At 41.5% G+C, this 12,828-nt stretch overlaps 1 protein-coding gene across 1 annotated transcript in view; it reads left to right on the top strand.

Moving 5' to 3' along the window:
• Nucleotides 1–12,553, top strand: part of CA1H11orf94 (chromosome A1 C11orf94 homolog) — a 30,540-nt gene extending 17,987 nt beyond the window's left edge. The window contains 2 exon segments of the mRNA XM_030328016.1: nt 12,056–12,184; nt 12,368–12,553. Coding sequence (XP_030183876.1) covers nt 12,056–12,184; nt 12,368–12,489 — 251 coding nt within the window. The 3' untranslated portion in view covers nt 12,490–12,553.
• Nucleotides 12,554–12,828: the final 275 nt, after the last annotated feature.

Below are 12,828 nucleotides of genomic sequence, written 5' to 3'. Positions count from 1 at the left end.
TATGTAAACTGGGCAAGGAACTGTGATGTTCTGGCAGTTGCCTTCAGCTTTCTGATCTCATATTTATTATCTGTGTTGATTGCTACATATATTAAACAATAAATCTTGCCCCTAGGAGCATGATGCTATATTAGCAATCTCCATAGATCTCTGTGGATAATGCCTCCCTGGCTGCCATTCCAAGCTTCTGCCTATTATGATAACTATGCCCACCTGACTCTGTCAGTTTAGTACTACCACCTGGCTACTCCCATATCCTATCATTCTCAGTTCTGCAACAGTATCTTCTATTCTGCTCTAGTGTAGAGCACAGCCACCTCAATGCTTCTTAAAAATTCTCCCTTACTGGCACACTTCTTACTGTAATGAGTAAAGTCTTCTCCAGGACCTCCCAAGGAATACAATCACATGGTGGCTTTTCCAGTCTTAAGTAATAGCCCATTCTAACATGCCCACTTTCTGAGCCTCTTAATACTTTCCTTCATAGTCTGCCACAGAAATGTTGGCACCTCTATCTCATTAAATGTAGAGCAGCAGTTGGCAAGCTATGGCCCTTGAGCCAGATCCAGCTCCTTCCTTTTTTTGTAAGTAAATTTTTATTGGAATACCCAATTTATTGGCCACACCCATTTGTTTATATATTGGTTATATTACTCTCAAATTCTAAAATACTTGCTATCTGGCCCATTACAGTAAAGGTTTGCTGACATTTGATATATGGCATTGCTTTTTCCAATCTTCTAAGAACCATCCCAGTAGAGCATTAAAACTGTCTCTTCAGACCACTGCCAGAATGTTAAATCTTGTGTTGCAGAAAAGTGCCTCATATCAATACATGATCTCTAATCCAGCTTTATATTCCTTCCCAGTAGCTTCGGGATCTGTTTATAGGCATCTCTTCTTAGATCCTGCCAATACACATTTAACTAAGGCCAGCAGATTTTTTAGTACTCAATACCTCTTTTTTAGCAGGCTAATACTTCCCCAGTCTAACTTTGTTGAAATTTGACCGAAGTTATGGGTCTTGTAGGCAGGAGAAGAAATAGGAACCGCTCCTGAGGAAGATTTTCCCAAAGATGCCTTTCTCCTTTGAGACTTCTGCATGGTCTTTAAGCAGGGGAGAGGGAACTTTATCTTCCACTAAAAGATAATGGTCAATTCTGAAAAATCAGAGAGTTCAGGGAAGTCTAAGATTTCAAGGTACCCAAGTGCATCTACTTAGATATTTCCATCTCAGGCTCCCACTTTCCTATCAGATCTCTGACTTTGGATTAGGAGACCTTCTTAAAGCTGAGAATTCACCTTTCTCTAAAGTCTTCTGCCACTTACAATTATGTCCTGTTCCAAGCCATCAGCTTTGTCTGCCCTCAATCTATAGAAATTAGAGGATTTCTGACTCATATTTCGCTTTAAACTACTGATTAATAGATGGAAATTTATCATGATCTCCCTTCAATATATAAATGCCATTTAGCAAAAGCAAACCATTCTACAGTCCATAGAGCTACTCTTTTTCTTGTGCCTTTCAAATGCCAGAAACTGTATCAGTTAGTATACCTCCTTCCATCTGTATCCTGTCAGTTCACCATAGGCGAGCATCTTAGCAAGTGTACTTTTGCAGCATGCCAGGAACTACCAAGGCTCCACCTATCCAGGCTGGGGTTTTCAGTGCCACCTGGCCAATGACTAACCCAACTCCAGAATCCTATTTGAAGAGTTCACTTCTTAGGACTATTCCTAGTGCCAAATACCCTAGAAGCAGAGCCTGAGATGAAAAGTCTTGTATGAGTAATTTATGGAGAGATTACTTTCAGGAGAAAAGGAGTAAAGAAAACAGGATATGCCATGGTAAAACTAAATAAGGATGTAGTCTCAGCTGCAGATCAGCTTTGCCTCATTTATATAGGAATTCTGAAGCATGAATATATCACAGATTTATTCCTACCTTGAGGCAAGGAGTCTCTGCACTGCTCTCTTCAACTCCTCTCCTATCCCCAGAGGCATAGCAGCCAGGATGAAGTACTTCCCATTAGTTTGTGAGAAACTGTCTGGAGAGGGAGGCTACTATAAGTCTTTAGGAGCTGGCACTCACAGATGAGGGATGGGTATGCTAGCATGGTAAATGGGATCTGGGTGGGTGCCAGTAGCCTAAATATGTTGGAAAATAATGCTGCTTAAACTTAACAGCAGTCTCCTTGGTGCTCTGATTCATGCCTTCCTGATCATCTGTCCTATTGAATACTGGCTGTCCTTAATTTTCATTTGGGACAAGAACCACCCCTAGATGTAGGAGGAATGGAGGTTTGGTTTGAATTTCAGCAATGCTAACCAGTCTCTTGATTATTCTAACATAAGTCTTCATTTATTTTGGCTAAATCAAAGAACCCTGAAATGTAAACTTTCTCAACAGGATCACACTCATCAACATTTTATTGTGAATTCTGTTGTCAAGTCTTTCTAACTGGACCAGTATTAGCACAAAAATACAGAGAGAAATGGGGAGGAAAGAGGGAAGTTTGAGGCAAGGCAATAACTTTAGGATGTCAGACCCTTGAAGAAGAACTACAAAAGCAAAAGGTAACATGAGGAAACCACATATTTGATAAAGGTTCACCATTAGACATATCCCTGTGGAAAGGTGGAAGGAAGTAAAAACAAACTTCACCAAATTTTCTTACAATAATTTACTTGGATTTGACTTTTGGTAGGTTAGACCCAGGAAGAACTTCAGTTTACTGTGAAAAGTAAGAATTATTCCTGATCTCTGATAATTACTCTTAGTTTTCCTATAACAGTGTTATCAAGAGAGAAAGTAGGTTATTCCAGGTTATAGCACCACTGAGAAAAGAAAAAAAAAACTCTTTATTTAGGATTTGTTTCAAATCCAGGCAACTAATGTATCCACTCTATTCCAATAAATGGAAAAGAAGTCTACAGAATAGAAGTGCTAATAAAACTGAGCGCAGACAAAAGTATTGTAGGTACTCAAGGGAAAGAGTTTTAAGAAAATGGCAAGATGAGCAAAATCACTGTCCTCTAAGTTAGAAAAATTTGCTGGATTCAATATTGTGTGAGCTTGGAGGAGCTGTAGCAGTTCTGGCTATCCCATTAGGTCCCCAAGTAATCTCGAGGGCTCTTAGTGAGCTGGGAAATTCTGTAGTCCTCTGATTGATCACAAAAGAGACTGAAAAAGGGGATGCAACCCAGGGAAGAGAAGCAAAGTCTCCTAGCAATCTAGTGCTGGAACTAGTACTAGATTCTGACCTTTCTCACTGTGTAGCCAGTGCTGCTTCTACTCATCCCCCTTCCCTATTCTCACATCCCCTGACATGGGATTGCTCTCTGTTCACAGCTAGAACAATTCTGTCTGCAACCTAGTCTTACAAGGTTTGGTATTCAAACAAGGTCAAAGCTATTCACACAAATGTTCTCCCTGGCTACTTATCATTATATCTGAATAATTTACTAAAGTAACTTCAGAGAAAGGGACTAAAGGGAAGTTGTCTCTCTACATAAGGATATTTTAGGCTAATGGTATGGCCATCTTGTTTAAAAATGAAAGGGAGATATCAATGTCAATTATCACTTATCTCACTTTTCTCGAAGATTGTCCATACTCAGAGCTATGTATGTAAATACCCTTAGCAAACTTATTTTTAAATTAGGACACATACAACTACCTGTAACTGAAATGGTCTATTTGCTATTTCAACCTCCACTATATCTGGTGTGTGTTTTTTTTTCAAAGAGTCATGCTATACAGAGATGAGGAAAAATTAGAAATGCTTTCTGGAGTCCTATATATGCCATTTCTTTCTGTAAGTTCTTAAGAGAGCAAAGTGAACATTTGAATTGAAACTTCAAAAATACGGACAATTCCAGGAGTCAGAGAAAGGGTTAAAGGATGGTATCTCAGATTGAGAAAACAGCATGGTTATACAAGTAGAGAAAGAAACATAGAACATGTGTAATATTCAAAAAGATCTTTGCAACCCAGATGTCATCTAGATCTTCCCAGCCCTTTCAAGATAGATATATATACACACATACCACTTCTTACAACCATTTACCTTTAGTGGCTCTCAAACTTTAATGTACATTTAATTAAATTCTAATTCTTTAGGCTTGAGTGGAAGCCTGAGATATTACATTTTTAACAAACTCCCAGGCAAGGCTGATTCTGCTAGTCTGTGGGCCACACTTCACATAGCAAGGACCTAACACATACACACATGCATATGAACATACAGAGGTTTGATGTGAGTGACTGTTGTTATTTGTGGCAGAATTGTTGAGAAGGGGCTAAGCACCACATCTGGATGACATATTGTGAAGTAGGGAGTAACTTGCACAGGTTGGAAAGAGAAATCCCTAAACTCAGCTAATTTAAAAGAAATAAGAGCTCAGATTCTGGATCTCCATGATACTGTAACCCTCAGAGACTTATTGAAGTAGGTTGTTGGACATCTATGAGATATGGACTAGGGTGTTTAGTCCATTTTATAAAAAGGGCTGGAAAGATCTAAGTGACATCTGAGTTACAGAAATATTTTTGAACATTGCACATGTTCCATGTTTCTCCTCCTCTACTTTTATGACCATTCTATTTCCTCAATATGGAATATCATCCTTTAACCCTTTCTCTGACTCCAAGAACCATCTCTATGCTTGGAGACTCAATTCAAATGTTCACACTGCTTTCTAAGAACTTACAAAAACCTCTTTGACTTCAGCCATGGCAACTTATTAGACATGTCTCCAGAGACAAGGGAAACAAAGACAAAAATGAGCCAATGGGACTTCATCAACCTAAAAAGTTTCTGCACAGCAAAGGAAACAATCAACAAAACTAAAAGGCAGCCTACAGAATGGGAGAAGATATTTACAAATAACATATCTGATAAAGAGTTAGTATCCAAAATTTATAAAGAACTTATCAAACTCAACACCCAAAAAAAACAAATAATCCAGTGAAGAAATGGGTAAAAGACATGAATAGACATTTTTTCAAAGAAGCCATCCAGATAGCCAACAGACACATGAAAAGATGTTCAACATCACTCATTATCATTGAAATACAAATCAAAACCATGATGAGATACCTACCTCACACCTGTCAGAATGGCTAAAATCAACAATACAACAAACAACAGAGGTTGGCAAGGATATGGAGAAAGGGGAACGCTTTGCACTGTTGGTGGGTATGCAAACTGGTGCAGCCACTCTGGAGAACAGTATGGAGGTTCTTCAAAAAGTTAAAAATAGAATTACCCTATGATCCAGCAATTGCACTACTAGGTATTTACCCAAAGTATACAAAAATACTGATTCAAAGGGGCCCATGCACTCCAATGTTTATAGCAGTATTATCAAAAATAGCCAAATTATGGAAAGAGCCCAAATATCCATTGACTGATGAGTGGATAAAGAATACATGAGGGGATTCTGGGAAGATGGCGGCGTAGGAGGACGCTGGGCTCACCGCGCGTCCTGCTGATCACTTAGATTCCACCTACACCTGCCTAAATAACCCAGAAAACCGCCAGAGGATTAGCAGAACAGAGTCACCGGACCCAAGTGCAGACGAGAGGCCCACGGAAGAGGGTAGGAAGGGCGGCGAGGCGGTGCGCACTCCACGGACTGACGGGAGGGAGCCGGGGCGGAGGGGCGGCTCGCCGGCCAAGCAGAGCCCCCGAGTCCGGCTTGCAAAAGCGGAGGGGCCTGACGGACTGTGTTCAGACAGCAAGCGCGACTTAGCGTCTGGGAGGTCATAAGTTAACAGCTCTGCTCGGAAAGCGGGAAGGCTGGAGGACAAAGGGAGGGTGAGCTGCGGAGCCCCCGGACGACAGAGCTCAGTTTGGCCGGGAACAAAGGCGCTAGCCAGCGCCATCTCCCCCGCCCATCCCCCAGCCAAAATCCCAAAGGGAACCGGCTCCGGGCAGGGAAATTGCTCGCTCCGCGCGAACACCCAACTCTGTGCTTCTGCGGAGCCAAACCTCCGGCAGCGATTTGACTCCCTCTGGCTGCCACAGGGCCCCTCCTGAAGTGGATCACCTAAGGAGAAGCGAGCTAAGCCTGCCCCCCCTCCCGCCGTGCACCTTGCCTTCCCACCCCAGCTAATACGCCAGATCCCCAGCATCACAAGCCTGGCAGTGTGCAAGTAGCCCAGACGGGCCACGCCACCCCACAGTGAATCCCGCCCCTAGGAGAGGGGAAGAGAAGGCACACACCAGTCTGACTGTGGCCCCAGCGGTGGGCTGGGGGCAGACATCAGGTCGGACTGCGGCCCCGCCCACCAACTCCAGTTATACACCACAGCACAGGGGAAGTGCCCTGCAGGCCCTCACCACACCAGGGACTATCCAAAATGACCAAGCGGAAGAATTCCCCTCAGAAGAATCTCCAGGAAATAACAACAGCTAATGAGCTGATCAAAAAGGATTTAAATAATATAACAGAAAGTGAATTTAGAATAATAGTCATAAAATTAATCGCTGGGCTGGAAAACAGCATACAGGACAGCAGAGAATCTCTTGCTACAGACATCAGGGGACTAAGGAACAGTCACGAGGAGCTGAAAAACGCTTTAAAGGAAATGGAAAACAAAATGCAAACCACCACGGCTCGGATGGAAGAGGCAGAGGAGAGAATAGGTGAACTAGAAGATAAAGTTATGGAAAAAGAGGAAGCTGAGAAAAAGAGAGATAAAAAAATCCAGGAGTATGAGGGGAAAATTAGAGAACTAAGTGATACACTAAAAAGAAATAATATACGCATAATTGGTATCCCAGAGGAGGAAGAGAGAGGGAAAGGTGCTGAAGGGGTACTTGAAGAAATAATAGCTGAGAACTTCCCTGAACTGGGGAAGGAAAAAGGCATTGAAATCCAAGAGGCACAGAGAACTCCCTTCAGACGTAACTTGAATCGATCTTCTGCACGACATATCATAGTGAAACTGGCAAAATACAAGGATAAAGAGAAAATTCTGAAAGCAGCAAGGGGTAAACGTGCCCTCACATATAAAGGGAGACCTATAAGACTCGTGACTGATCTCTCTTTTGAAACTTGGCAGGCCAGAAAGAATTGGCACGAGATTTTCAGGGTGCTAGATAGCAAAAATATGCAGCCCAGAATCCTTTATCCAGCAAGTCTGTCATTTAGAATAGAAGGAGAGATAAAGGTCTTCCCAAACAAACAAAAACTGAAGGAATTTGTCACCACTAAACCAGCCCTACAAGAGATCCTAAGGGGGACCCTGTGAGACAAAGTACCAGAGACATCACTACAAGCATAAAACATACAGACATCACAATGACTCTAAACCCGTATCTTTCTATAATAACACTGAATGTAAACGGATTAAATGCGCCAACCAAAAGACATAGGGTATCAGAATGGATAAAAAAACAAGACCCATCTATTTGCTGTCTACAAGAGACTCATTTTAGACCTGAGGACACCTTTAGATTCAGAGTGAGGGGATGGAGAACTATTTATCATGCTACTGGAAGCCAGAAGAAAGCTGGAGTAGCCATACTTATATCAGACAAACTAGACTTTAAATTAAAGGCTGTAACAAGAGATGAAGAAGGACATTATATAATAGTTACAGGGTCTATCCATCAGGAAGAGCTAACAATTATAAATGTCTATGCGCCGAATACCGGAGCCCCCAAATATATAAAACAATTACTCATAAACAGAAGCAACCTTATTGATAAGAATGTGGTAATTGCAGGGGACTTTAACACCCCACTTACAGAAATGGATAGATCATCTAGACACACAGTCAATAAAGAAACAAGGGCCCTGAATGAGACACTGGATCAGATGGACTTGACAGATATATTTAGAACTCTGCATCCCAAAGCAACAGAATATACTTTCTTCTCGAGTGCACATGGAACATTCTCCAAGATAGATCATATACTGGGTCACAAAACAGCCCTTCATAAGTTTACAAGAATTGAAATTATACCATGCATACTTTCAGACCACAATGCTATGAAGCTTGAAATCAACCACAGGAAAAAGTCTGGAAAACCTCCAAAAGCATGGAGGTTAAAGAACACCCTACTAACGAATGAGTGGGTCAACCAGGCAATTAGAGAAGAAATCAAAAAATATATGGAAACAAACGAAAATGAAAATACAACAATCCAAACGCTTTGGGACGCAGCGAAGGCAGTCCTGAGAGGAAAATACATTGCAATCCAGGCCTATCTCAAGAAAGAAGAAAAATCCCAAATACAAAATCTAACAGCACACCTAAAGGAAATAGAAGCAGAACAGCAAAGGCAGCCTAAACCCAGCAGAAGAAGAGAAATAATAAAGATCAGAGCAGAAATAAACAATATAGAATCTAAAAAAACTGTAGAGCAGATCAACGAAACCAAGAGTTGGTTTTTTGAAAAAATAAACAAAATTGACAAACCTCTAGCCAGGCTTCTCAAAAAGAAAAGGGAGATGACCCAAATAGATAAAATCATGAATGAAAATGGAATGATTACAACCAATCCCTCAGAGATACAAACAATTATCAGGGAATACTATGAAAAATTATATGCCAACAAATTGGACAACCTGGAAGAAATGGACACATTCCTGAACACCCACACTCTTCCAAAACTCAATCAGGAGGAAATAGAAAGCTTGAACAGACCCATAACCAGCGAAGAAATTGAATCGGTTATCAAAAATCTCCCAACAAATAAGAGTCCAGGACCAGATGGCTTCCGTGGGGAATTCTACCAGACATTTAAAGCAGAGATAATACCTATCCTTCTCAAGCTATTCCAAGAAATAGAAAGGGAAGGAAAACTTCCAGACTCATTCTATGAAGCCAGTATTACTTTGATTCCTAAACCAGACAGAGACCCAGTAAAAAAAGAGAACTACAGGCCAATATCCCTGATGAATATGGATGCAAAAATTCTCAATAAGATACTAGCAAATCGAATTCAACAGCATATAAAAAGAATTATTCACCATGATCAAGTGGGATCCATCCCTGGGATGCAGGGCTGGTTCAACATTCGCAAATCAATCAACGTGATACATCACATTAACAAAAAAAAAGAGAAGAACCATATGATCCTGTCAATCGATGCAGAAAAGGCCTTTGACAAAATCCAGCACCCTTTCTTAATAAAAACCCTTGAGAAAGTCGGGATAGAAGGAACATACTTAAAGATCATAAAAGCCATTTATGAAAAGCCCACAGCTAACATCATCCTCAACGGGGAAAAACTGAGAGCTTTTTCCCTGAGATCAGGAACACGACAGGGATGCCCACTCTCACCGCTGTTGTTTAACATAGTGCTGGAAGTTCTAGCATCAGCAATCAGACAACAAAAGGAAATCAAAGGCATCAAAATTGGCAAAGATGAAGTCAAGCTTTCGCTTTTTGCAGATGACATGATATTATACATGGAAAATCCGATAGACTCCACCAAAAGTCTGCTAGAACTGATACATGAATTCAGCAAAGTTGCAGGATACAAAATCAATGTCCAGAAATCAGTTGCATTCTTATACACTAACAATGAAGCAACAGAAAGACAAATAAAGAAAATGATCCCATTCACAATTGCACCAAGAAGCATAAAATACCTAGGAATAAATCTAACCAAAGATGTAAAGGATCTGTATGCTGAAAACTATAGAAAGCTTATGAAGGTAATTGAAGAAGACTTAAAGAAATGGAAAGACATTCCCTGCTCATGGATTGGAAAAATAAATATTGTCAAAATGTCAATACTACCCAAAGCTATCTACACATTCAATGCAATCCCAATCAAAATTGCACCAGCATTCTTCTCGAAATTAGAACAAGCAATCCTAAAATTCATATGGAACCACAAAAGGCCCCGAATAGCCAAAGGAATTTTGAAGAAGAAGACCAAAGCAGGAGGCATCACAATCCCAGACTTTAGCCTCTACTACAAAGCTGTCATCATCAAGACAGCATGGTATTGGCACAAAAACAGGCACACAGACCAATGGAATAGAATAGAAACCCCAGAACTAGACCCACAAACGTATGGCCAACTCATCTTTGACAAAGCAGGAAAGAACATCCAATGGAAAAAAGACAGCCTCTTTAACAAATGGTGCTGGGAGAACTGGACAGCAACATGCAGAAGGTTGAAACTAGACCACTTTCTCACACCATTTACAAAAATAAACTCAAAATGGATAAAGGACCTAAATGTGAGACAGGAAACCATCAGAACCTTAGAGGAGAAAGCAGGAAAAGACCTCTCTGACCTCAGCCGTAGCAATCTCTTACTTGACACATCCCCAAAGGCAAGGGAATTAAAAGCAAAAGTGAATTACTGGGACCTTATGAAGATAAAAAGCTTCTGCACAGCAAAGGAAACAACCAACAAAACTAAAAGGCAACCAACGGAATGGGAAAAGATATTTGCAAATGACATATCGGACAAAGGGCTAGTATCTAAAATCTATAAAGAGCTCACCAAACTCCACACCCGAAAAACAAATAACCCAGTGAAGAAATGGGCAGAAAACATGAATAGACACTTCTCTAAAGAAGACATCCAGATGGCCAACAGGCACATGAAAAGATGTTCAGCGTCGCTCCTTATCAGGGAAATACAAATCAAAACCACACTCAGGTATCACCTCACGCCAGTCAGAGTGGCCAAAATGAACAAATCAGGAGACTATAGATGCTGGAGAGGATGTGGAGAAACGGGAACCCTCTTGCACTGTTGGTGGGAATGCAAATTGGTGCAGCCGCTCTGGAAAGCAGTGTGGAGGTTCCTCAGAAAATTAAAAATAGACCTACCCTATGACCCAGCAATAGCACTGCTAGGAATTTATCCAAGGGATACAGGAGTACTGATGCATAGGGGCACTTGTACCCCAATGTTCATAGCAGCACTCTCAACAATAGCCAAATTATGGAAAGAGCCTAAATGTCCATCAACTGATGAATGGATAAAGAAATTGTGGTTTATATACACAATGGAATACTACGTGGCAATGAGAAAAAATGAAATATGGCCTTTTGTAGCAACGTGGATGGAACTGGAGAGTGTGATGCTAAGTGAAATAAGCCATACAGAGAAAGACAGATACCATATGGTTTCACTCTTATGTGGATCCTGAGAAACTTAACAGGAACCCATGGGGGAGGGGAAGGAAAAAAAAAAAAAAAAAAAAAAAAGGACGTTAGAGTGGGAGAGAGCCAAAGCATAAGAGACTGTTAAAAACTGAGAACAAACTGAGGGTTGATGGGGGGTGGGAGGGAGGGGCGGGTGGGTGATGGGTATTGAGGAGGGCACCTTTTGGGATGAGCACTGGGTGTTGTATGGAAACCAATTTGTCAATAAACTTCATATAAAAAAAAAAATAAATAAAATAAAATAAAAAAAAAAAAAAAAAAAAAAAAAAGAATACATGATATATATAGGAATATTACTCAGCCATCAAAAAGAATGAAATCTTGCTATTTGCAACAATGTGAATGGAGGGTAGAGTGTATTATGCTAGGTGAAATAAGTTAGTCCGAGAAAGACAAACACCGTATGATTTCACTAATATGGGGAATTTAAGAAACAAAATAGATGAACATAGGGGAAGGGGGAAAAAAAGAAGGAAGGAAACCATAAGAGACTCTAAACTATAGAGAACAAACTGAGGGTTGATGGAGGGGAGGTGGGATGGGGATGGGTGAAATGAGTGATGGGTGTTGAGGAGGGCACTTGTGTTGAGCACTGGGTGTAATATATAAGTGATGAATCACTAAATCCTACTGCTTAAGTCAATATTACACTATATGTTAGCAAACTAGAATTTAAATAAAAATTGGGGGATAAAAAGAACCTACAGAAAGAAACAGCAGATGTAAGACTTCAGAAAGCATCTCCAATTTTTCCTCATCTCTAAATAGCATGACTCCTTGACCAAAAAAAGCACCAAATGTAGTGGGAGTTGAAATTGTAAGTAGACAATTCCCTTTTTTTTTTTTTTTTTTTTTTTGCTGGGCATCGAGGCTCACCCTGTCCCCTACCCTGGGCCTTGACAGGGGAGGTGGTAGTGGCCTTTAGGGCCAGGGCTGAGCACCCCAACATCTCCCACAGGCCTCAGCGGTCTGTTCCTTAAGAATTTTCAGGCCCTCTAGAACTCTCGCAGCCATTTTCCGGCCTGGTGGATGGTAGTATCTTTCAGCCCTGCCCAGCCCCCCCCCCCACCCCCCATGCAGGACACTTGGTCTAGGGGAGGGGCACCCAGGTCCCTCCTCTAGGTCCTCTCATCCCGAACAGCTCTATTCTGGGGCGGGGGGTTGGGGGGACTTCAGTGGAGTCCTCCTACCACGCGCACCCTCTTCTCTTCTCAGACTATGGGATTCGACCCAAGCACCCCTGGCCACGAGGGCCTCGACCCCTGCTCTCCCAGGCCCAGCAGCGCAAGCGGGACGGGCCAGACATGGCAGAGTATTACTACGACGCACACCTGTGACGGGAGCCCCTTATAAAGCTATTCTGGGCAGCAAAGGCTCGGCCTTTCCTGGGATGGACACCACCTGGGCACGGGAGGGGCCCAGGCAGACACACCCACTGAGGTCCAGACAGGAAATGGCACTTTAATAGTTGTGGTCAGAGTGACGGGACCAAGATGGGGCTACAGCTGGGGCAGCCAAGAGGCCCCAGTTACAGGTAATTGGGAGAAAATGTGCAATAGCACAACATGATATAGTATTTCTGCTTTACCAACAAAGTAAACATAAATAACCTCAAGAGCATAGGTAATAGTAAAATGTAGTAAAATAATTACAAAACAATTACTCTTGAGTATTTT

This window comes from Lynx canadensis, chromosome A1 (assembly GCF_007474595.2).
Source record: "Lynx canadensis isolate LIC74 chromosome A1, mLynCan4.pri.v2, whole genome shotgun sequence".
Classification (NCBI taxonomy): domain Eukaryota; kingdom Metazoa; phylum Chordata; class Mammalia; order Carnivora; family Felidae; genus Lynx; species Lynx canadensis.
This window is presented reverse-complemented; position numbering and strand designations above follow the sequence as displayed.